The sequence below is a fragment of the Gouania willdenowi genome, chromosome 20 (assembly GCF_900634775.1).
Source record: "Gouania willdenowi chromosome 20, fGouWil2.1, whole genome shotgun sequence".
Taxonomy (NCBI): Eukaryota; Metazoa; Chordata; class Actinopteri; order Blenniiformes; family Gobiesocidae; genus Gouania; species Gouania willdenowi.
The window spans coordinates 24,801,163-24,828,080 of record NC_041063.1 but is presented as its reverse complement, the minus strand read 5'-3'; the positions used below and the strand labels follow the sequence as shown (position 1 = coordinate 24,828,080).

Here is a 26,918-nt window from a genome sequence, read left to right as displayed (position 1 = left end):
ATGTTATTGTGAGTCCGTCTTAGCGCTTCAGGGCAGCAGCAGCAGTCATTCATACTCTCACCGGAGTGTTAAGCTGCTGAGTCACTTTCTTCTCCTCCACTGCTCTACTAACTACAGGAATAGTGCATTTAATGTGATAATCATTTGTTTTCTCCAACCGCTGCGTCAGATTGTGTCACAAACACGTCAGATCAGCAAAATGAGGCGACAGAACAAGTTCACCAATGCGCCAAACCACAAGACTACAGTGTACGTTCACTGTGGAGACGCGGCACCGACAGCAGGAAAGTTCTGTATTTAGTTTTACCGGTAGCCATCACTCCTTCACTAGCGAGAAAAGCAATGGCAGACCTTCTCCAAAGTTTTCATCAGGTTGGGGGTGGAGTCCATGGGTGGAGTAACCAGCAGAGGGGGGGGGGCATTTTCTTTCCCTAAAATTTTGTGACATTACAAACCCAGCAAATTTGAAACGGAGCACTTTTCTCAGTGTTGTAAGACTTACAAAGACCACAAACAACTGGATGGTTTTATTTCACATTTTCTGTGCTGGTGGAAACTCAAGTTAACTCTTATATGATCAAAAAATGTGCAAAAGTGGATTTTTCATAATATGTCCCCTTTAAAGGCAGGGTAGGTCATTTTCGAAAGCTGGCATGATTTTGAATGTAGCATCCTCCGAGGGCTCCACCTTTTCTTTTTTCATTGATCAAAGTTTTTACAGGTTTACAGCTGCTACAGATGACAGATTTTCTACCTTCCTTTTTCAGAGCACATCAGATCTTAATTTCTGTCAGGACATAAAGACAATTTCAACCAAAAACTTCAAAAGTGTATCTGGAAAAAAATACCTACCCTACCTATAATAAAGGCTTTTTAAAATGGAATTCTGCACCAGCAGCAGAACTTTAAAGTCTATTCTGACTAAAATAAAGGTTTCTGTGTTTTTTCTCCGTTGCTCTCAGACTGTTTTGTTCCTGGTTTTGCAATGGCGTGTCACATTTGGTCTAATAGGGACATAACCACTAACAACATTGTTTTAGGAAGAATTTCCAACTAGCAAATTGCAAAAAAAAAAAAAAAAAAAGACTACATACTACCGGTAGATGTTCGTCTTCACTGCTACATGTGTAAATATTCATGATGAAAATGCAAAATAAGTCATCAGGCAGTAAATGGCCATTTCGTGGTGTAAGAAAGTGTGCGTTATTATTACTGTGTGCGGCTGCTGTTTGTTACTCATGAGGCAAAAATTGAAACTGAAAGCTGATGATGATTGGTTACCACGCTACGCATAAACACTTCCTCATTAGCCCCAAACCAAACTCTACGCTCACATCTAATTTCCAGACACTCTTGTTTCCTTATGTTTCCCTGAACCTTTTCTTCATTCGTCTCTCACTCCGTTTGTGTTAATACTAACTTTTATATAGTTTGCATATGAACTTTTGACTCTGGCACATTTTTGGACTACTTTTATTCAAATAAAGTACAAACTAAAGACATTCTGCTTGATAAACAGTCTCAAAAATTGATGCTAACCAATTTTTGCTAGTTTTTTCTTTTCTTTTCTTTTTTTCCCCAAAGGGGAGCATTCCATTTCAGATATAGATATTTCAATAAAATTACATTTCGCCGTAATGAAATCACAAAATAATTGGACCTCGTCTTGTCAACATCTATTCTATACTACTTTTTTTCCCCTTGAACAGGAGACAGTCTTTAAACTGTGTACATTACAGGTAGTTCTGTCTGCAAGCGTCAAAAATAAATCAGCACATTTTTTAAAATAGATTTCCTCCTCATCAGTGTGGATGCTGTAAATGTGAGCGTGAATGGCTTGTGGCAAATACAAGACGTACAGGGAAGCACAACAGGTACTTCATTATAAAAAGCCCTTTAGCTGGAGTGCGTGAGTGTGTGCGTGTGTGAGTGCGTGAGTGTGTGTGTGCGTGTGTGTGTGCGTGTGTGTGTGTGTGTGTGTGTAATAATAACAGGAAACTGGTGCATGTACCGTACATTCTTTGATTGCTGTGCTTGTTCTCATTTCAGGGTCTTTGAAGAAACACTTGATTACTTCATCTTATCAATATGTACGATTTGTAACTTCAATGTTAGAGTCATTAGAAATGTGGTCTGAGCATAGAAAACTTAACTGAACTTGAAAAATATTGAACTTGCTTACTAGATAAGAAAAAAACACATTATATTAAAGCTGAATTATCTTAAATATGAGGACATATAAAGACAAAACTCTGTATGTAGCCTTATGTCCCCTATATTAGTGGTTCTAAACCTTTTCAGCCCATGACCCCCAAAATGAAGGGGCCGAGTGAGCAAAATGATGGTCCACTATTCTATGAATCTGTGATAAAGTTTTTGTTGTTTTTGTCTCCGCCCTCAGTTGTTCCCACCGTTCAAGTGAACATGAATTGTTGACTATTGTTCTCTGATTGAGTAACATCACTTGATCAAGCCTTTTCAAACATTCCACACCACAAAATAAGTGCGGAATGTTAAAATATAAATACATAATAATAAAATAATATCAAAGCGATACAATGTCGGATCTGGCCAATACTCAAGGCTGCAATATCAGTATCGTATCGAAAGTGAAAAAGTTGTATCGGGACCTCCCTAATCTTAAAGATGTAAATCCTTGTTTTAATCAACAATAAAATGGATTAAAACTGACCAAAAAATGGTGGAAAATGTGGTAAAATGGGATTTTAAAAACCATAGAAATTGGTTAAAAGTTGCAAATTAGAGTGGCCAAAAACAGGTTAAAAAAAAGTGGTTAAAAAAAAGTTTAAAGTGTCAATATTGCCTCAAATGGGGGGAAGAGGGGTTGGGGTAGTGTCATTTAAAAAGTAGGAACATCTAGTTTAAACTGCCTAATAATGGGAATGACAAATCGTGAATGTGGTTAAATTGGTAAAAACAAGTATGAAATATGGTGATAAGAGGTTAAAAGTAGTGACCATAATGTGTCAACATATGTGACATTAGGTGGAAAAGTGGTGGAAAGAGTTTATAAATGCTGTGAATGTCTTAAATGTTGAATATGTGCAGAAAAGGCATTGAAATTTGATGGAGAAGTGGCAGAAATGGGAGTCATGTAGAAAAAAATGCATTAAAAAGAGCAAAAATATAGCAAAAAAGTGATGAAAAAATTGTAGGTTTGGTGTAGTTGTCAAAAAAAAAAAAAAGAGTAAAAATAAACATATATTTTGTCCGTCTGACAATGACGACCATCGTAAAAGGTGTAGAGACAAATTCTGTGATCCAACAAAATGATGATTTCAGCAAATCAAAATCCGGATGCGAAGCGGCAGTGAAAATGAGTGTTTAATTAGAGATTACGGACAAACCAAGCATTGTTTGGCACTTTTATTACCAGATATAAACATGATTTTTTTTCCTTCTTCATAAAATAAGATGGTGTCGAGCTCTGATAACTTTACTTGGGGAAATGTTGCGATAATTCCAGTCTCCAGTTGGATTCAGCCTCCAGATCAACATTAAAACTGCCTTGAGACGTCCTCTGTCATAAAGCCTTATGACAATAGCCTGGCTGCAGTTATACCACTTCACACATTCAAATACGCACAAACAGTGGGAACGCAATTCAGACTGTTGGTTCTGTCCACAGCAGGTGGACTGTTGATATTTTAAGTCAAGTCATTTAATGTCATGGTTTTTCTGGAGCTACTGGGACCACAGGCTGTGGTTTTTGACACCGCAGAGAAAAAGTCGTGTGACGGCACGGTATGGATTCTCTGCTGATTAGGAGGGAGTATTAAATGAAAATGACTGAAAACTAAATGCTATTGAATGTGTCATGTCATGCTCCCATGCTGTTTTTTTTTCTGGGTTTTGCAGTGACGTGTCACAGTTGGTCAAATAGGGACATAACCACTAACTACATTCAATTCTGATTTATTTACAACTAGCAAATGGCCATCAATCAATAAATCTATCCATCTATCAAACAGGAAGTTGTCCTAAATCATATCCACATTAACGGCTCGAGGGGAGACTATTTGTAGTTTGGGAAAGTTCACATTACATGGTATTTCCACTTAAATAATGTTGTTATAATTTTTTAGAAATAACTTAAAAAAATAGATAGATAATGACCAGTGTTGTGCTAGTTACAAAAAAAGTAACTAGTTACCGTTACCTGTTACTTCATCCACAAAGTAACTGGAAAAAGTAACTTTTGAGTTACTTAGAATTAAAGAATGTATTATTTATTTTTGGGTCATTTGTGTCCAAACAGCTTCATATTAGTGCTGTAATAATATAATAATCCACTGTTGATCAACTGCTATAAAACAACCATAAATGCTGTGTATATAAAGCACAAAAGAGCTGCTCCAAAATTAAAACAGTAATTTTTCAGCCTTAGCACAGTAATGTAAAGTAAGCTGTCCATATTCCAGGTGCACATTCTGCTGTTGAAAATGCTTATGAAAATAAATATGGAAAAAACTAATTCACAGCATTTTTCTCACTAAATTCGACAAAGTGTGGAAGGCATCAACAATATCTAAGCAATAAGTGACAAACACTTAAAAGTAGAGATTTTGCGGAATATTTCAAGAAGAATTGCAGGGATTTTGGAAAAAATTACGAGTTCTTTCAACAGTTAACAACTGAATTATTTGGCAATTTACACAATAATTCATGTTTTCTGTCATTTTCACTTTATCCTGCGGGCCAAATCGGATGCTCTGAAAGGCCGGATTTGGTCCCTGGCCTGGAGTTTGACACGTGCCCTATGACAATTTGCGTACCCCACTTTGGTAACCTAGTCTCTAAACCTCTAACACTAACACATTGCTGTGTGCATTACAAAAACTCCTGGATAGAGGCTAATCAGAGCACTAGCATTAAATAAAGGCAGTGGCTATCCGTACGGTTGCCATATCAATATACCGACATTCTAACTGTACACAGCGCCCCTCATTGGCCAGTTTAGGTCACGTGACTAAGAACAAGCCTACCTCTAAGATGCTACGTACTTCGGAAAATGTACCGATAGCACCGGGGGTTGTCCGCACGGCAACCGTACAAATAGACACTTTCTTAGATAAACGGCTCTTGATTACTTTCACCTGTACAAGTGTGGAAAAAACGTGGGATTTTTTTCAACAAGTGTGTGTAGGAATATCCTATGATTTGCACAGAACTGCAATTGGTTTTTCACAGGTTAATTATGGCTAAAGTGAAATCACGATCTCATTAGTGAAAGGTGCCTATTTTATAATGTAAGCTATGAATAAACTACTGATAAAAAATTGTGTTCAACATAATCAGTGAGAAAAAAAATGGAAGGGCTTTAATAAGAGAATTTTCAGGTAAAAAAATAAATAAAAATCGCAATAAAGACTTGAACTGATGAACTCAATGTGGGAGAGAACAGAGAGTGATTAATATCAGAAAATAAAGAAAAAATGCAGGAAAATAAATAATTACTGTGGAAAGACAACTTTTATGTAGAATTGTGTGTCTTAAAGTTCTTTTTTCATACATCTTCTCTTCCTGTGCGTGAGTAGAATGAGTGAAAGCAGGTTCCAGATGTTTTTGACTGAGAGGGGGACGATTAAAATTAATAAGAGGACAGAGAAAGAGGTGAAGAAAGGGGGTCAGGTAATTAGCACAATTACTTTCCAAGCTTCAAATTACCAGTGTCACCAGTGGCAGGATATAATTCCTATTTAATGCTTGGTTTAGCTGCAAAACGCCAGGCCTGGTTTCTGATAGATGAGATCTTTGTGGGAAAGAAGGAAGGAAGGACGTGCACGTAGGGCGGTGGCGAGCGTGTAGACCCGCGTGTGTGTGTGTGTGTGTGGCTCGCAGTGGAAATTATGTTGACCAAGTAATATGATGAAAGCTGACAGCTCATTTATGAAGCATATTTTGTGAGTAAATGATTTTTCCTTCTTCTACAGTACTTTCTCTGTCATTCTAAACTGGTAATTGGATTTTCCCTACATTACAAGGTAGTGAATTAGGACAAAACTGGTTAATGAAGCCCTGCCGCCCAGTCCACTGTGAGCACGACACACGGGGACAGGGGCGTAGCACCACATTTTGGGCCCTGGGTACAAACCGTGTTATTGGGCCCCTACTGTAACCCATTTTCACCCAAAACTTGTATTCTTGCATTATTATTCATGCTTTCTTTTTTCTTCACAATAACCTAAGGATTCCATATCCATTGCTTATGTTTTCTACATTTGTTCTTCTATATTTTAGTGGAGGAGGACCCTATGGTTTTTGCTATTATTTAATATTGTTATTATTCCTTTTCACGATGAATCTTAAATTTGGGTCCCTGACCACACCCCAAGAACTCCCCAATATCGACGCGCACCTCAGAACTGGTGAAAAATTTGATAACGTGGAGCAATGAAAAAATTAAAAATATAATAAATCTGTAAACAAAATCATAAAATAAAAAGTAAAAAAAAAAAAAACCGATTCATACGAAATTCGCCACATTTATTATTGACCCCAGGATGAGCAAAAAATTACATCATGACTATGCCCAAAACCAAACAGTCAGCCATTTTGGGTTAAAGGTAAAAAATGGCGTTTCGCCTTGGAAAGGCATTTGTTGTATTCTTTTGCTACAATTTAGTGGCGGCTGCTAAAATCTTTTAATATTTATATATACACACATAAAGCAAACGTGTACAAAGAAGGTATTAATCTAGTTCACAAGTGAATTTACATGCATGAAAACAACCAAATGACCACTATGGAATCCATTGCTAATAGATCCTATTTTTTTTTTTACTGTGTGGCTAATAAAAGTATTTTAATCATATTGCTATATTTATCTGGTGAATAAAAGGTAAATATAAAAGGATTCGAATCATGGGGACACGCTGGCCACCTACTTAAGGTTTGGTGGTGGCAGCAAAATGTACTTTTCAAAATATTAAAAATATATATATATTTCCAATTAAGAATGGAAATATAAAATGAATGTTCCAGCATTTAAATGTGGAGAGTGCATGCACATGGTTAATTTCAATCAAATTATTATATTTCCTAAAAAAGATGGTTTTCTTTTCTTGAGAAAAGATATGGTTTCCTGCTGCTGTTTATCTCTCGCTCCTTGTCACATCCACAGTTCAGGGAATCTACTACAGTGGTGCAGCAGGAACACATGCGTGTCGTACCATTTGCACCGTTTTAAAGGGGGTGGTAGCCCTGATGGAGCAGGAATAATTGTTTTTAGTGCAAAACTGTGCTAACAACCAGGTTATTGTCACACAAGGTCCTTTTTTATTCCAATATAAATAATCTAATAATGTATAAAATGCTTCTGAGGGGTCCCCCGTGCCTTGGAACCTGGGCACTCAGGAACCTTTACCCCCCCTCCCAGTTCGACACCCATGGATGGGGGCGTAGGTTTTTCGCACAATAGCACTTTAGGTTATAATAAAATGCTTGTGTGCGTCTCCCCGTGTGTCCGCGCACATCGTTTATAAAGCAAAGTACCACCTCTTGGTGCACTCCACGATAATTGCCAAGTTTTGGTCGGCTGCACTAATACTCAGCCATTACCAACCACCTTTTACTTTATTCCCACTCAGTCAACCAAGCACTGCACGCACGCACGCACGCACGCACGCACGCACACACACACACACACACACACACACACACACACACACACACACACACACACACACACACACACACACACACACACACACACACACACACACACACACACACACACACACACACACACACACACACACACACACACACACACACACACGTCTTTCATCCTTCTTCTTCGCTTCACTCAGTTTAATTGCCTCAACTGTCTTTTCTTTACATTACAATTCTTGACGGTCGACCACGTGCGTGCGTGCGTGCATTTGTTGGTTGTGTATGTACTGTTGTAAACAACAGAAAGCTGAATTTTCAGATCAACAACATTGTTGGTTACTGTTAATGTCAATCATTATTCATGCTTTCTTTTTTTTTTTTTTTTACATATTATAATGATATATCCTTGTGCTAAATATCCTTATATCCAATGACCAAAATCTATCCATTTTCTGGCTCAAGGGCAAAGAGTTTTAAAACATCAGATTTTAATGCATGTTATATTAAGACCTTCCAAAATCAACTACAGCCACATATTTTACATTTTGCAAAATAAAATACTAATTTATTAAGAAATATGAGTTATTTTCTTTCAACCCGGAAGTTGAGATGTGCAGGTTTGTAAACACTTCCAGAGAATGTATTTCAAATATAAAGACAAAGAAGTGAGTATAGCTAACATTTAGCTACAGGTTTATTTTACTTACGGCTGTGGCCTCTCCATCAGTGGGTTTTATTGTGGGAATCGCTCCAGTTACAAGACTTAATTTACTGGACAATCCACTTTGGAACTGGCCATGGTTCACCAAGCAGTCTTCTGTAAAGTGACGGTCACAGACTAACGGATGCTGGATGGTGTGTCACGTGCTCCCAGAGATAAATTCCAACCACTTTTGGCGAGTAGACTCTTCTTTAGGAAGTTTGAACATATTCCGAGGACTTTCACACTCAAACACGCATTTTCAGTTACCAGACATTATCGTTTGGTACAAAAACAAAGTCAGTTTATTTTACTTGTGCAGACTGGATAATAAAGGACAATGACCAAACAGATGTTCTTAGGCTGCTTGCATGCCTCTACCACCAGAGAGAATGGGCGTGAATGTTCACTGTGGAGGGGCGGCACCAGCAACAGGTACTTCCTGAAGGGGGACGGTTCAGAATTCTAGTGACATCACTAGAATTCTGAATAGCTCGTTTTTCAGAAGAGAGCAGAGAAGCAGCTCAGAGAGCAGATTATTGAGGAAAGAATCCCAATAATACTTTGGGGGTCTTTTTTGATAAGGAATTAACATTGTAACAAGGTTAAAAGCTCAAAAAAGTGGATTTGCATGATATAGGACCTTTAACTAAATCTAACCAGCAACACAAGCTTTACGTAAGCAACGGGACACGTCGTGCAAGCACGACCAAGTGCAAATATCTAAAAAAAAAAAATTTTAATAAAAAGTCTGCCTTTTCTTTTAAATACTAAACTCAATACACATTAAAGGACTCATATACAAATACTAAATAAATCAATTTATATTTATATTAAATTGTTTAATTCCTAAATTGAAAAAACCTTCTAATTAAAGACTAATGTTAGATATAAACGTTTGAATTCCTGCCTGGCTCAAATAAAATGTGTGTATGTCTTTATCTCTTGATGTGCGACAGCTAATGACTCTGACAATCAGTAATGTCTTATATAACATAACATAAAAGAAAACATGGCCGAAACCATGTGACACGCCCAAGGGAGGAGGATCACTAGATAATGACTGGATAGAATGCTGAGAAAAACTAGAATAAGATGTGTGTGTGTGCCTGTTTTCTTATTGACTTGATATTCATATTACGATTTATTTCTGTTCATTTAAAATCTGTTAATAAACGACTGATTTATTCAAGCAAAGCAAAACCTCTGACTGTCTCTGATGCTTCTCAGGTTTGAACTACTAGAGTAATTTCACTTTATTCTAACATTACCTCCACAAAAGCCATTATCCATTAAGCTAAACACAACAAAAGATACACACACAATTCTCATTGGCATTATATGAGGCAGATTGTCAATGTGGATGGAATACAGCTTCCAAAATGTACCATCATTGTCATAAAAGATCTGTGGTACACAATGGAGAAGCCATTCAAACCCTACTGGGAAACAAACCAAAGGCGTGTAATCCAGGGGTAAACCTAAACACAACTCTGTAAAATCACAAACCTCACCAACTGCTTGGCACTTCTCAAAGAGTTCAGACAAGTTTGCAAATGAATATAATCCAAGTTAATCGACAACAGCCGGGATACGACTCCATTCTAGTGGGCTGTTCCAGTCCAATTGACTTTTAGTGGCTCAAAGAGACTTTTTAGGTTTGGTGATATTTTTTATGGACTTAACACAGTGTGAGACTGTGGTTCATCAGTTTCAGCAGGGAAATTAAAAAAATATGTCTAAACAAGCTAAAATGTGCAATGGTTGTCCATTTTTAAATCCAACTTATATCAAATGACTCTGAAGTCCTTTAGGACAGGGTTTTTCAAACACTGTGGGCGAATTTATTCAATATCACCTAATTGGTCTAAAAATCATTTTTAAAAATAACATTCTTAGCATTTAACAGCACAGAACAAAATGTACTACTACTAATACTATTATTACTAATAATAATAATAATAATAATAATAAGAAAATACATTTAACAAAATAAAGGTCTTTATCTAGTTCTAATAACATTTTATGTTTTGTTTAATATTTGTATTTAAGACATTTTGATAAGAATTACTGCTTATTGTTAATAATAAAATCATAATAGATTTTGTTGTTCAATTGAATTACAATTAAAAACACTTTTATAGGAATAACTGTATATTGTTAATTGCACTTTTTATTACAAGGAAAAAATATGAAAGATCATACCTTTTATTTGCGTTTATTTGATTCCTATTCAAGCCACTTTGTAAGAATGACTATATATTGATAAGAATGACTGTTTTTAATATAGGCTACAATACAGGTGTGTCTTGGGGAAAGATGAACCATGGCTCAAAAAAGGTTGAAAAACTCTGGCTTTAAGAATCATTGACCATTATTTATGCACTCAACCCCTAATTGATCACATTGGTCAATGCCAGAACAGTGAAAGCATCTCTTAGCAACCATCAGCCTTTACCTGGAGTGTTGAGCAGTCTGGACATGCGACAGCTGTAGGCGATGTGCTGCTCACAGTACTCTGCACTGGTGGTGATGGCCGTCACCTGAAAAACACAAGTACGGATACACAGCTTTCATCTCATTCTATTCATCCAGACAGAGGAAATTATTGAGCTGTAAAATAAAAAGGCAACAAATTATATGTGTTAAGTGTGCATCCCATTACTTTTACACACTTGGAATATGAAAAGTGATCTATTTAACTTATTATCATTGGGGTCAATTTCACCCCATTCAATGTTTATTACTGAATAAATAATAGTTGACTTTTTTGCTTCATCTTGCATTACTTTTCCTAATTTGATGGGTACAATTGATTAAGCAGAAAATTATCATGATGCTATTTTGCATATTGCACACATTGTACAGTAGAACTGATATTTCCCGCGCTGTGGAGGGCGAGGTATTCCCACAAGGAAATTGCTTTATCCAGATCATTCCTCATTGCTCTCTGTGTGAATTGCAATCCGCTTAAAAATGTCCTCTAGGAAAAGGTTTACTGTCAATGACATTTTGGAACAGCTCTTTCACAGTGAACGTGACGTAGAGGAGAATGTGTCTAAGACAGATGACTTTAAAGTGAATAACCTCAAATATAATACAAAAAAGGAGATACTAATAAGTAAATCAATATGTTTATGAGAGGACAGGGAAGGTCACTCATTCTGTGAAAGTCATCTCAAATTAAAAAAAAAAGATTTGGATGAAAGATTGTCAACACCAGTAGGACAGGTAGTGAAAAAAGAGGTTATCTTTGGAATGGGAATGACAATAATATATAACAACCCACTGTGATGTTTAGGGTGTCGACTGTTAGCTGTGAGAGCAGTTCTTTATATTCTGCGTGTAGATGGGCTACAGGCAGGTAGCACAGGAGGGAGGGTAAACACTCTGTTTAGTGTTTTAACACTTCATATTTAATAAGCTGGAATAGCAGATTGTTTTAGCACCAAGTGGATATGAAGTGTTAGTCAAAAATACATGCTAAGTTGATTTTTGTTAATTAAACGTTACCCTGGTTATAAAAAGCATTGTACTTGTGAGGCTGTTATGTTTTTTTAAACATTGTCTCGGCCAAGTACAACTAGTACCAACAAACTATTTGGTTTTTAACTTTCTTACTTATTACAAAAAGATTTTATATAAACCCAACGCTGACTAGTTAATATCTCATGCTAGTAAACAGGATTTTGACTTGCACAGTTCTTTGAACTGGGTTAAAGTGGGTGGTGAGTGAAAAATGAATAAGCTTGATTATAAATTTAATTATTGAAATACAAACTTCACACTCGTCTAGTGAGACATCATGACAATAATAATCGCTTGGATTTATATAGCGCTTTTTTCAAGGAGACTCAAAGCGTGTACAGAAACTATTATTCATTCACACCAGTCACTCAATTCAGTCATACTGGTGATGGTAAGCTACAATGTAGCCACAGCTCCCCTGTGGCAGATTGACAGAAGCTTGGCTTGCAATTTGCACCTACAGCCCCTCCGACCACCACTTCATCATCATTCATGCACAATTCATACCTATTGATACGAGGCAATGTGGGTAAAGTACCTTGCCCAAGGACACAACAATAATGACTTGGATAGAGCAGGATTCAAACCCCCAACCCTTCGATTATTGGACAACCCGCTCTACCACTGAGCCACGGTCGGTCCCATCTCAACCCACAGACACGTTAACCTATCCATCCATCTTCCAATCATTCTTCTTTCATAGAAAACTCTGAGTGCGTGTGTGTGTGTGTGTGTGTGTGTGTGTGTGTGTGTGTGTGTGCGCGTGCGTGCGTGCGTGCGTGCGTGTGTGTGATCTACCTGGGCCATGGATGCGCTGTAGTTGACCTGAAGGATGGTGCGTCTCTCTCTACTTGAACCAGTGATGGCCGTTTTCGGGGGCAGGTTGTTGATAACTGTCGTCCATACTTTGTCCTCTACACATGTAGACATGAAACAAAATGATGAATGCTCGTGAACCTCTATGTAAGTCCTTTCCAATATCTGCCCCGGAGAATTGTAACACACAGGGCTAGTCTTGAGAGCAATCAAACTCCCAACCTCTGGATCAGAAAACAAACCCCTTACCAACAGATCCAACAATCCAAAAAATGATCAACATTGTTTAGGGTGAATTCACACTGGTTTAGTCTTGGAACCGGTCCGAATGGGTAGAGGACGGGTGCTAATTTTATCACCTTGGTTTGGCTCGGTTTGAGTTCAGAGCGCAACTTCTGATCAACTCAAACAGACTCTGGTGAGGTTACATGAGCTCACCATTTGAGGATATAGAAATTTCTATTGGCAATAAAACTGAAACCCAACAAAGAGGCTTTCAACAATGGGTTAAAGCGAGCGCATACAGACGGGCATACACTGTGCAATTTTTTTCAATTGTTGTAAGTCACTGTCCATCCATACACGACACGTCGGGGTCTTGTTTCCGGAAATGCAACGTCAACATTAGAAGAACTCTGAAGCGTCGCCATTAGAGCAGAAGAAGGAGAAGAACCCGGAATTAGATAGAAACTTGCAATGCAAAGGCAACAGAGCTTTAAAACAGAAAAGTCGGCGATGTGATGAACCAGGAACTGGCTGGACAGACGTTGGCAGTACAGTTCGTCTATTCTACGGCCTTTACTTCCTGTGTTTGTATTTACGGTGCTCCTTATCGCTCCTGAACGCTCTTCGATTGGAAACGCTTCGAGGCCGACAAAAACAATCGCTCCAGATTCGGCCCGTTTGATCCGCTCTAGACTTTGTTTGCATGTTCGCACCGATCAAACGAGGCGGACTATCAGAGCAAATGAATCCTAGAGCGTTTTAACCACTCTAGGATCCATCGTTGTGAACGCACCTTTAAAAACATACATAAACTACTAGTAAATACAGAGGCAGTTAAAAGATGGCAGTTTTTACCAGAAACCTCTATAACCAACAAGTCACTCAGTTACACATTTCCTCTGTGGCTCAATCCCATTTAAACACAATGCATGGTGTTGGGGTGGATTTGGTAGCTCTCAGGTGAGTGCCTGCATGGCAGAAACTCTTAACATTTCTGAGGTGTGTGTGAATGAGCTGTTCAGCGTGACTAAGGAGCGAGCAAGTGGAGTGCACTGACATTTCATTAAAAGTCTCGCCTTTGCCTGCGTGGTCGGCTGTTCCGCACTATCTGCTTATTACCCGTCGAGTGTGTGTGTGTTGCATTGCCATGGAAACAAGGTTGGGAGTTCCACATCCTTCATTGGTTACCAAGGCCAGGAGTGAAATAACAAAGAACAGCACACCTGTCATGTTGCAGTTGACTTTGAAAGGGCCGAGGGGCCCGCTGCCATCGGGGTCGATCCAGTAGGTGTCCGACGACCTGCCCAAATGTTTGTAGGCTTCACAAGAAGGCTCATAGATGGCTGGAGATTAGTGCAGAGGTAACATGGAGGAAAAAGGATGGGAAGATGAGAGTGAGTGGAGGCTCAGAGCAAATCAACAGCCACCAATAACTTATAAACTAGTTTACAACGGTTTAACAGTATTTCTACTGGGTGTATCTTAATTACTCTAGGAGTAACGCCCGAAATCAGGGCTTCTTTTATTTATTTTTTTTTACTTTGTCCAATTTTTGCCCCTTTTCAAAACGTTTGGACACTTTTTTCTATCTTCCTTTTGCCAATAAATATAAATTTGTTCCTATTTTCGTCCGTTCTTTTTGACACTTATCAAATTTTTGGCTACTTTTCATCCAAATAAGTTAACTTTTGTTGAATAAATACCACTCGTTTCCTCTTTTCCCTATATTTTTCCACTTTTCAATCCACATTTTTTCCTTTTTTCACAATTATTTTCCACATTTTGACCAATTAAGCTACCCTTTGCCATTATATACCACCTGGTTCCTCTTTATTTGCCAAAATTTTGGCCACTATTGACTCCTTTTTGCCAACTTTAGTCACTTTTCACTCTTTTATTGCCACTTTTGGACCATTTTTGGCCACAACTGGCTCACTTTTGGGTCAATAACACACTGGGACGATGCCCGGTATGCCAGATAGCCAGTCTACCCCTGGTTAAGCAAGATGTTTAGTGGGTAAAGTCATCATCAGAGCTTTTCCTTCTCACCCCCAACTCTCTTCATCATAAAACAATATCTGTGGTGTATGAGGAGTGCAATTTTCTAATTTTCAACCCTTTTATGAGAGTTTTTTCCACTGCTTTGCTCTGTTCATGATCTTTGTGAAGACACAATGTGGAGAAAAGCTGAGGTCTGGGAGCACTTCAAAAGTTCACGAGTCCCATTGGTGAGAAAGAGCTAAATCACACAAAAGCAAACAGAAGATGAGAATTAAAAAAAGGACTGATACTGTGACACTCACAGGTGTGGCAGGTGGCACCGGTGTATCCCGTTCCATCACAGGTGCAGCTGAAGCCATCCCACGTCTGCATACATCGACCACCGTGTTCACAGTGGTTGGGCATACACCTGGAGACCACAGGTGAGGGTTTACAACCGCACTTCACATACATATGCAATACAATTAAAATTAAAGGTGATGGGTTGGGGCGATTGCATGTTCCCATTATTCTTCATTTTTCCCAGACTCTAGCTCTTATTACCTGAAAGTTAAAGAATCAATAGCACATTTTACATACATTTAAATAGGTTTTTGATATACAGACGACAATTTCAAACAAGGGCCATTTAGAAACAATCACAGATTACCAAACGTGTGAATGAGATCGCATTTAAAACTAACCATCGATGATGCAATAACTTTAAATATGGAGCTTTTTAATTTCTAATAGAGCAACTTTTTCTTTTAACTTTACTGGACAATATTTCATACTAAACATTATTATGAAAAGATGAGTGTAAATTGCCAACTTTTGTTTATTGGCTGACAACAATATATATATGTGACTTTTTAATGTTTTATTTTACGAACTTGTATGTTTTTTATGTATAAATACTGTTGATTTTGTAAATGGAATTGTATGTAATATTATGTGGTTGCATATTTTCACTGTATATTGTATCATATATTTCCTGTAATTTGTGTAATTGGTAATATTTTAGGGTTCTGTCCAGGGACTGCAGATGAAAAATAGCCTTTAGCTAATTCTGGTATATTTTCAGTATTCAGTAATGTACACTACCCCTGTTAAACAAACCAATAAATGAAATAAAATATAAAATAAATATCAGCTTTAGCAAGATAATTAAAAAAAACAGAGAGAAAAAGCAAGTAGAAAACATCGAGCATCAACAAATTAGATTTACAGAAGTAGTCAATGAAAATGAAGAATAAAACTAAGGTTCTAAATGCCTTTATTCAAAGTCTAAATACTACATCACCCACATTTCATGGTGCTAGCTTTAGCAACCTGTGCACGTGTAAACATTTAAAAAAAGGTGTGTTTGTATGGTATGTTTCTACGCTTGGATTACTGGGAGGTCTCTTCACTAAGGTTTCTTTAACTGTGTTGAGGGTCCTCTCCCTAGAAAGAATGAGTTTTCCCTATAGTGGGGATTGACGGAGAGGCAGCGTTTAGCCTCGGAGGAAAAGGTGAGGAACTTAGAGATTAACAAGTAGCTTTGAGTAGAACACCCGATAGGGAGGCCTTCAGTTCACCTCCAGTACGAGGTGTACATCAAACCAGGAGTACCTTCGATATAAACTCTGAACTCCCTCTTGGGATTAAGAATCTCATATCGGTCATCTGACCAGGAAAGACTTTGGGATTCCCACAGAAGGAGTTGGAAAGAGTAGATATGGAGACCAAGGTTTACACGGAATTGCTGAACCTGAAACTCAATACAAGGGATGTACTGGTCATCTGGCGTACCAGGCATCACCCCAGTGGGCCATATCAATCTAAAGTGCTTGGGCCCGTCCGCCACATCTATTATTTTTATTTTGACGAGGGAGTGGAGGCAGACATGGCAACAGGTGACCAAAATTGGTATAACAGTGTTAAAAACGTGGCAAGAAAAAGAGTGTAAAGTGACTAAAATGGGCCAAAAGCAGTCTAGAGTGGCCAAGAAATGGGCAAATAATGAAGGAACAGATGGTATGTAATGGCAAAGGGTAGTTTAAATGGGCAAAATGTGACAAACTAGTGAAAAAAAATGCTAAATGCAGGGGAAAAATTAAACAAGTGGTATTTATTGGGCAAAAGTTAGTTCGGCCAATAAGTGGCCAAAGAAATTCAAAGAAAGGACAAAAAATTGGATAAAAGTGTCAAATGACTTGCAAAAATGGACAAACAGGAAAAAAGGGTGTTTTATTGGCAAAAGGTAGCAAAAGTCTGAAAAAAGTGTCAGAACTTTTTCAAAAGGGGCAAAAATGAGACAAAGGAAGTTGCAAAATGGCCAAATAGGTAAAAGGGGTTACAAAGTTTCCCACATTTAAGGTTTTCCGGGAGAATAATAATTAAAATTAAGACAAAGAGACTGAAAATGCCAGGGTTGAATTTTTGTCCAGTCCAGCTCTGCTTGATGCTGAATGTACAGGAAAAGCTGTTCTTACTGACTGCTTGAGCCAAAAAGAGGAATAAATTGGTCTTTGCTGGGTTGAAAATGATAAAAAGCAACCATATCAAATAAAAAAGTTTTAAAAAATAAATAAATAATCTTTTATACCAGTTGCTTGAATACTTTGAATATTTTACTGATAAAAAAAAAAACAAGCACTCAACATCAAAGTGAAACGATGACACCCACATCCATCCTGTGAGTGAAACACCTGCCTGTCATGTTTACTACATTTCCATCTGATAGCGATGGAACATCAACACCAGACATCTGTGAGTGAGTAAACATCCTCAGTGTGAGCAAATGAAGACTGCGCACTGGATAGAAGCTCCATGCTGATTATGCATCAGTGGAAATGGGATAGCAAGATACAATGAAAGTGTGCGTTATATTATTTCCCTGTTGTTGATGTTGTTGCTGCCCACACTCATTACTAATATTCAAAGATGAAAGATTTCAGATGGCGAGTGGATGAGATCAGACTATGAGATAGGGTTATGTGCTCAGACACATGGTGCTCACTATATTTTGGTCATTGGGATTTCTGTTAGGAAAATTATATTAAAAAACAGCAAAAAATAGTGGTTATTGGATTTTCATTTTAAATTTAGAAAATTAAGATGGAGCTTTAAGACATTATTTCATCAGGAGTCAGGAAGGGATAAACAAAACTTGCAGGAAGTTGCCGATCTCAAAGTAAGAGCGCGTTTGAGGATGGAGCATTAATGTGATATCAGTGATATTAACCATAGATAAGCTCCATTGTGCTCAAAATTGGAGTACATGTATTTAATTTTGGCTTGCTAGTGCACGAGTAGACTTTACTAGTGAATAAAATAGTAAACAATAATTTAGTTTTACTAGTAAAGGTTTTTGGCGCACTAGTACATGAGTAGACCATACTAGTAAATTGTCTACTAATAGGCAATTGTGTGTTACTGGAAGTGTTAGTTGCCTTAAAATATGTTACTAGAAAAAACTAAAATAGATACTAGTAATACACGTAACACTACTATTACTAGTAAAGCTACATTAGTAGTTAACAGGATATCAAGGTAACATGTCACGATATCAAGGTAACGTGTCAGGAGATCAAAGTAACACATCAGGAGATCAAAGTAACACGTCAGGAGATCAAAGTAACACGTCAGGAGATCAAAGTAACACGTCAGGAGATCAAAGTAACACGTCAGGAAATCAAAGTAACACGTCAGGAAATCAAAGTAACAAGTCAGGAAATCAAAGTAACACGTCAGGAAATCAAAGTAACACGTCAGGATATTAAAGCGCTGGGCTTCGTTCCCTCCTTGCATCTTTGAAGTTGTTTTCTTTTTTTTTTTTTTTTTAAATGTGTGCTAAATAAATAAATGCGAGGGAAAAAAATGAAATGAAAGTAACATTTCAGGAGATCAAAGTAACATGCTAGGAGATCAAAGTAACATGCCAGGGGATCAATGTAACATGTCAGGATGACAAAGTAAATTTTAAAGTGTACTACTTGCACACTAGTAAACCAACATTTAATACATCTATTCCAAATTTCAGCACATTTGTACAAGGTTGCGGTAATAAATCTGAATTTAAACCTCCCTGCCGCATGACAGCTTTACATAGCTCAGAAAATAAAATATAGTGTGTTTAAAGTGCTGATGATTTCCCATTTTGTCCTCACAATAGGCTTTGATCGACAAGTGTTGGCAATTACAGAAGACATTATGCGCTGCACACTAAAGCACGCCCTTGTTGCAGAGTTAGTAGGGGGGAAAAGCCTAAAAAACACTCTGTAGCGTGTTTGCGTTTTGTGTGCCAGGGCATGTGTGTCATTGTGATACTCTGAGAATGGATCAGGGACATTTTCCTGAATCTGCATGGCCATGGTGTGTCTGCATGGGAGCATATTTGCCCAAACAGAATCCCACAATGGAACGGCATTGATCAAAAGGAGGTCAGACAAAGCTATTGAACTGCCTTCAAAGACGTTCTGATTAGTCAGATGGCAACACTGCACCCATTCATCTTCCCTGGCAGAACAAGGCCCACCTCCAGCACTGCTGGGCTTATACGCAGCATTAAAAGTCATAGAAGTGGGCGAGACGGCAGATAACAGAGAGAAAGTCGTTGTTTTTTAACACTGTCAGCCTGCTTTTGGGGTCAGTTACATTTTTAATTTACGTCTTCAATTGTCCATGTTTAATTACAACTCAATTGCATTTTTTGCAATTACAATTAAAAATACAATTATTTTTTTCCCTGAAAGGTGATTACAACTATGTTCTCAATTACTAATGTTCAATTACAATTAACCACAATTAATGTGCCTTTAACTTAACCTTTGTCTTGTGTTAGCTTTCTGTTAGCATCTCTTGCAATAGGTTTGTTTTAACCCATGTCTTAAATTAGCGGTAAAATACACTAAAAATATTATCTATCATCCAATTTATTAGTTTTCTTATCCTTGCGTAGTATTTTTTAAATGGTTAAATGATCTTTAAAAGAACTGTCAAGTAGTGGGAAATGTTGATATGAAATGCATAATAATAATTGTTAACTACATAGGTGTATGCCATAGAACTAATATGTCTCCTCAGGTCAATTAATCAAATTGTAAATAATAGTTTTTATAGAATCACAAAGTCAATTACTCTGACCTCAATTACAATTACAAAAGCAACAGATTTGAAAAAAAAAAAAAAAAAAAAATTATACAATTTCAATTACATCATAATAGTAATTAATTATCAATTACGTGATTACAATTATAATTGAACACCAAATCTACTGTCAGTCTGCTGTTGGCTCCCATTGGCAGCACTAATGCACCGCAATCTGCAGTAATAATAATAATCATTTCATACAACATTACCTCACACTGGCATTGCAAAGGCAAATCAGATGATATCCAAAACTAAAAGGCTGCCCAACGTTTATACAAATTAAACATTGGCACAAGACAAAGCAACAAGAAAAGGAACTTTGGACATTTGGTTTAATTTTCTCTAAACGTGTAAAAACACCAAATTGCAACCTTAAAACTCAATCTATAAACTGGAACCCAGTGGAAACGGGACACATTTTGCAGCAGGTGTGATAGAGACGCACACGAAGCAGCAGGAAAACCAGCGTTCCACAACAGTGTGTGCGCCCCTCATGTTCATTCTTCTACGTGTGGCAGACAGGGAGAGGATTAAAATGAACAGCTTCAGTGCTCCATTGGAGAAAATTGGTCAGCTGGCAACACGTTCACATCTGATCGGATAAGTTTGTGTAATGTTTCAGGGACTGGGTAACACAGATCAATGAAAGATAAAAACAAAAGGCAAAAACAAAATGAAACATCTGGGATATTCCATGAGATATGAGCAGTATCCGTGACAATTAATTTAATTTTTTGATTTTTTTGTGTGTAGCCTTAGGCTGTAGCTACACAAAAGAACGAAAAGAAAAAAAAACGCCAGAAAGCACAAAAAAAAAATCACCTCACAAGACTAAACACAGATCTCATTCATTCTTAGTAGGTAACTATCAAACGCTTGGTGAATTCTTTTTCACAATATTCATTTCTAATGTTGCAGGTAGCCATTTAATACGGAAGAGGATTAGGGACAATTTTGATGGTGAAAATAATTCATAGAAAAAGAATAAAGTCAAAATTTTGAACTCAAAATACAATATTGTGATAAAATTTGAAGGTTTGCTGTCATTACTACGGAAGCTGACTATAGGACCAATTCACCATATTCAACAAGTCTCCATCCAAACTGGTCTTACACTGTTTCTATAGCTCTTCAATAGCCACAGATTGACTGAACGCTCCACCTCTTCCAAACTTGACTTGTTTTTTTCTTCTGAACAGATTAACAATATATCTTCAAAGTCCTTAAAGAGATTACAACACTGTGTTTATGAGCTAAAAATACAGAATCTTTTTGTTATTAAACCCAACTTTAAGGTGTAGTTTAACGCATTCATCGATACACGGCATTTTGTAGACGGCCACGATCCGCCGTTCATTGTCATATGGTGAATCGGCCTTAGTCAGCTTCCGTAAATCATTAGCAGATCTTTGACTTCTATCACAATATTGTATTTTGACTTCATTTTTGAAATTTCAACTTTGATCTCGACATTTTGACTTTGATCTCGACATTTCGACTTTGGTTTTGATTTGCCCAAAATATTTTTCTCAATCAAAATTTGCCCTAATTAATCCTAATTCCTTAAATTAATACACAACCAATGATTGAAAAAGGTATGCTTAAAAGGACATCAATAAGAGGTGGATAAAACTGCTGACTAACAATTTTCCCCAATAGAGGCACCATATTTGACTTTTGAAGCCGAGCCCAAAAAGGTGTTTTTATGTTTTCCAGTTTCAACACGTCTCTTTAAATGTTGCTGTGCAGCTTTCACACAGACAAACAGGTTAAATCTTTACAACAGTTGACTCTGTAAATGCTTTGTTTTGGTCTTTGTTTGGAGAGAACCCCTCCGAGGTTTATTCTGTGGGGGAAATGTCAACATACTGTATATTACATATATGAGTGATACCAAATTTAAGTTGATGTTTAATCTCACTAAATTGTTGAAAAGTTCAGTATTTATTTATCAGTTAAATATTTAATCAGCATTTATTTATTTACTTATTTGTTTATTTATTTGTCTGTTAGCAGGATCCATCAAAAGTACCGGTACTTAACGGATCAAAGGCAAAATTTTAGTCCAAAATAGACCTTGTGCCATGGAAGATTTCATTAAATTTTGAAAGGGATCCGGATCAATTTTCTGATTCTGGATCAATGTGAAAAATCCCCATATTAAACATATTCCCCCTGGGATTAATAAAGGAATTTTGATTTTGATTATTAACAATAAAGATCCTTTCTAGTTTTCCTATAACTATGCTTTTCTAAAATGACTTCAAATCAAATCCTTGATGATTGATAGGTGTCCGTGCTTATCCCGCCACTCCCAACTAAAATCCCTTCTCCCCTTCAACAAATTAGTTCCGACGTCCACGGTTTATACAGCAAACAGGGCCTCAAACCTCACATTGAAAAACAAAGAGCTTTTCTGATCTGCATTGATTCATATGAACCATCAATAGCAGGGATCGTCTTTACCAGGGCAGAAATCTTAGTGAAAGTATTTCTAAGAACTTGACCTCAGGATACAGATTTATTAACATTTAGGGGTGAGAGCTGTCCTCGCTGCATACAGAGATTCAATATTTGACATGTGGTTCAGACTCAGATGTTTGAATGAATTAAGCTCAAGGCATGAGAATCTATTGTTTTTCTTGTCCATGACAGGAAAATAAATGCCTGCCGAGTGTGTGACATCACTCTAAATTCCAAGCTTTGCTCTAATTTGCAATAAAACAAAGACAATGAGGTATAGGTTCTGTGTATGATAATGAACTTATGAGGTTTTTCAAGGATAAAACAGTCTGTTCGCCTTCAGTTAATGGTAGAAAAATGTATTTACAATCTTACCCTCAATTGCATTCATTCATCAGGATGACAAGCACACAAAAATCAATCAGCCACACACAAACACTTTGCAGTTACACAGTCACACGTCTCCAGGTACGAGCTCAGAATGCCTTTATTTACTTTAACGTGTTGTTAAAACCGTTTGATTTATGACTTTTGACTGGTTTATTGTGCTGTGCATGTCGCCCCGGTCCGTACTTTCACTCTTACCTGTCAATTATAGCACACATATCAAGGCTGACATTCTCGAAAGCTCCCACAGTGCCTTTCTCCACGGCGTGCAGGTCAGCAGGTTGGTCATCCACCAGGATTGCCTGCATACAGCCCTGGAACGATTGCTGCGATGGCGGGAAAAGGGTTTGAAGGAAATACCCTAAAACCAAAACAGAAATCAAGATGATGAGTGGTCATTTTTAAAAGTGGCATTCAGTCTCTACCAGTGTTCATTTTGACTGCAAAAATTTATTTACCTTTAGTAGTAGTCTTTTGACTAAAATGCAACTTAGTTTCAGTCAAAATGTAGCCATCAGGACTCATTTCAGTTACATATGCTAGTCTTAGTCAACTACATTTAATTAAAAGACAGTAACTTTGCTAATATTTGCTCTATCAAAGAAATTTCAGCAGTTTCTAAAAGCTAAGTATTTGCTCTTGGTGTTATTACAGTAATTTTACTCACACGTGACGGAATCAATTGTTTTGGCAAAATCGTCACACACGAGGAAAATAAAAAGTGCAAGAGAAAGAGATTAAAAGAGAACAAATAGCAGTGGATTTAAATAAAAAAGTTATTTATTGAAGTGTATATTTAATGATCACTGACTGTTCTTCAAGCCTTGATTTTGTTATAGTTTAACCTTCTGGGACGCAATGTTTCTCATATTGTTTTAATAATTGTGAGATTTTAAGATTTATATGAGGTTTTTCAAGGATAGATTGTTAAAGTGCATAATAAAGCCACTGATTTCAGATTTGTTTTTAAACCTTATTGACAAAAACAACTAATTTATGGTATTTTATTTCACTGTTCCAAGGAAAATTCAGGTATTTATTTCAGTCACACTGGTTGAAATATTGTTTTGAATAAAAAAGGTTAATGAATTGATTCGGATCGAATCGTTTTGAATAAACCAATATCGTCCTTGAATTGAATCAGCAACAACTAATCGTGTTCATATGAATTGGTACACCCCATTCATAAAAGACTAGGACGCTTTTAGGCTTGTTTTCTAATGGACAACAAACCAAACCAGCGCTCATTTTTCTATTCTTTATTTCTTTTTTCACAGGAACATTATTTTTCATCAGTCGTCTTGTTGTAGAGCATATCCTCTGGGCCCATTAAGCTGCACGTCTCAGTTCAAAGTGTGTGATAGGATAGAGGACATACAGACTTTTACTACATACTACATACTGCTTCTTTATGAGATGGAGTCAATGGTCCATCCACCGGTAGCAGTGGGCCTTGAGTGAAATGGGGACAGGGCTAGGACAAAAACAGACGAGTGTGTATGCACAAGCTTCATAGTTCATACGACTCTACTAATATAACATGTTGTGTGAATGTTTTCTCTCAGTACATTGTTTAGGTGAGGGTGTGAACACTAAATGTGTGTCTAAAGGTGAAAGATGGGAACTCAAAGTTCTCTCCCTGCTGTCACCAGCACATATACAGTAGGTCCCCCATAAAACACTGGCTCTCAGTGACATCTCCATCATGGTGATGTTATAAACTGTCATACACCCCAGCATGTCCATCAGCCTCAAGGCCAAAGCATCGAACAGGCTTTTTAAAGAGAGCGTACAGTATGTACAGTGTGTATGTGTGAGGGTAAGACACACAGAAAGGGAGATTTATTCCTTTTTATATATATATCACGTGTCAAACTCAAGGCTTGGAGGCCAAATCCAGCCCTTTAAAACACCCAATTTGGCCCACAGGGAAAAGTAGAACTTTACAATTATTCAAGTGGAGGTTCATCGAATTTGTTACAAATCCATTGAATTTGTCACAGATTCAATGAAACTACAATATTTGCAGGGGTTTTTAGTTTTCCGACGCTTATATAACGTCATTTTTAATCTCAAATTGTAGATAGAATCCTAATTTTTCCAAAATCCTGCTCAATCCTCAAATTATTTGACAAAATTTCTTTAAATTAAATATATATAGTCACTACCCGTCACCTATTGCTTGGATATTGTCGGTGCCTTATATATCACATACAGTACTTTTATAGAATTTATACATGAAAATGCAAAGTGTCACTATATTAAAATTGTTTAATTCCCCATCTCTGTGGCCCACGTGAGATCAAACGTATCCGTATTTGGCCCCTGAACTAAAATGTGTTGGACATCCATGTTTTATATCTTCTGACTTTAATTTCCTCACCAGAAACTTTCTTCTGTCATTCTCACCATCTGTCCCTGCTCCTGCCACACCTGCCTGCCGCTGTTGGTTTTTTTTTTCCAGAGGATCGGGTGATAGACAGAGAGAAAACGGGAAAGAGACACAAAAAGAGAAGAAGCAGAGCAGGAGATGGAAAACGGTGCCGACTACAGCCGGCTGCCAGCACTTTGTGTCCCACGGATAGACTGAGAACGTGAATGCTAAAGCAGTGGATTTTTTTCTTTTGTATTTCTGACACTTTTTGGCAGATGGAGCCAAGTGTAGCATGAAACAATGGGCCGGATGGATTTATGTTATTATGCCGTTAAAAGGCTGCTTCGTATATGCCAGCGAAAAGGGCACTTTCCACTTAGACGAGGCATTTCTTTATTAGCTGCCATAAGCTTTCACCTTAAAGGCTAATTTAGTACAAAGACTTTTTGTCCTTGAAGGGATTGTTGCCGTTAGGAATAATCAGTTACTACTGAAAAATAGTCGTTTTTAATGAAAAACTAAATGGACATGCAATAAAATTCAGATTAAACACAAATATTATGAAAAAGAAGAATCTGAAAATATTCTATTGTCCATAGAAGTCAACATCCAACCAGAGAAGATTACGTACAGAGACTGACAAGAGATGTATAATTATTAGGGCTGGGACCTTAACTTTAATTGTGATTAATTCATTACAGAAAAATAAAAAATGCAGTTAATCACTTTTTTTTGCGCTCTAAATAGAAATGTTGTTGCTTTGCTTCATGGGCGTTAATTGTAGTTTAAATAAAAACACTGGATGAGAAACAAAAGCCCAGTTGTGTGCAAATTGTGCAAGAAAGAGTTTGTCAATCATTGGAGTTTCTCAGCCTGCGCTAGCACCTCAATGCTAAACATGTAGCAGCTAGCACACACAGCTAGCATGAACACAATATTCTCCGAGGAGGCAGTGGATCTGTTTGGAATTGCATTCAAATGTTATATACACTACACACTCAATGAGTATATACTGTCTACTATATACTTTAAGTATGATTAGGATGATGAACGTTCCCACTGAAGTATACTTCCAAGTTTCCCAAGATGCATTTAGAACCTACAGCATTAAAAATCTTGTTCACACTGAGGCTAAATATCTGTTAATTCTCCACCTTTACTTTGAAAGTTTTGAAAACATTTTAAGTGAGAAAGCAACAAAGTAGAATATCAACATGTGCTCATTTGATCCATAAAACTCACGGACATTTCAGAGATTTTCGGAAACCCTTCATTGTGCTACTGACTAAACTTCCTGTTAACTTCAAAACAAGAGCCCTATTTACAAAAAAGTAAAAAAAAACAAAAAAAAACAAAATTATGGAAGAACAGATGCTTTTTTGCTGGAAGCAGTATGACTAGTGTGCCCATGCATACGGAACAAATGTCCCCATATAGTATACATCCGGGTATTTCTCGCATACTCAACTTTTTCATACTATCATATGTGAACACACTACAGTACATACTCATTTAGACATATATGAATAGTATGTTAGTACGACATTTACAACACATCCATCGTTTCCAGTCCACACTGGACAAGACGACAGGGTTCAGAGCCAAAATGAACAAAGTCAGTGGAAAAATAATTGTAGTGAACAGTCGACCACTCTCAGTGGTAGAGGATGTGGG

General features: G+C 37.3%; 1 protein-coding gene across 1 annotated transcript in view; it reads right to left on the bottom strand.

The window, feature by feature from the left end:
• Positions 1 to 26,918, bottom strand: part of LOC114454578 (contactin-associated protein-like 2) — a 375,848-nt gene that overhangs the window by 51,103 nt on the left and 297,827 nt on the right. The window contains exons 11-15 of the mRNA XM_028435133.1: positions 23,069 to 23,231; positions 15,208 to 15,314; positions 14,128 to 14,247; positions 12,662 to 12,777; positions 10,794 to 10,878 (exon numbers count right to left, since the gene is read on the bottom strand). Of these exons, the coding sequence (XP_028290934.1) occupies positions 10,794 to 10,878; positions 12,662 to 12,777; positions 14,128 to 14,247; positions 15,208 to 15,314; positions 23,069 to 23,231 (591 nt within the window). The remainder of the gene's footprint in view (positions 1 to 10,793; positions 10,879 to 12,661; positions 12,778 to 14,127; positions 14,248 to 15,207; positions 15,315 to 23,068; positions 23,232 to 26,918) is intronic.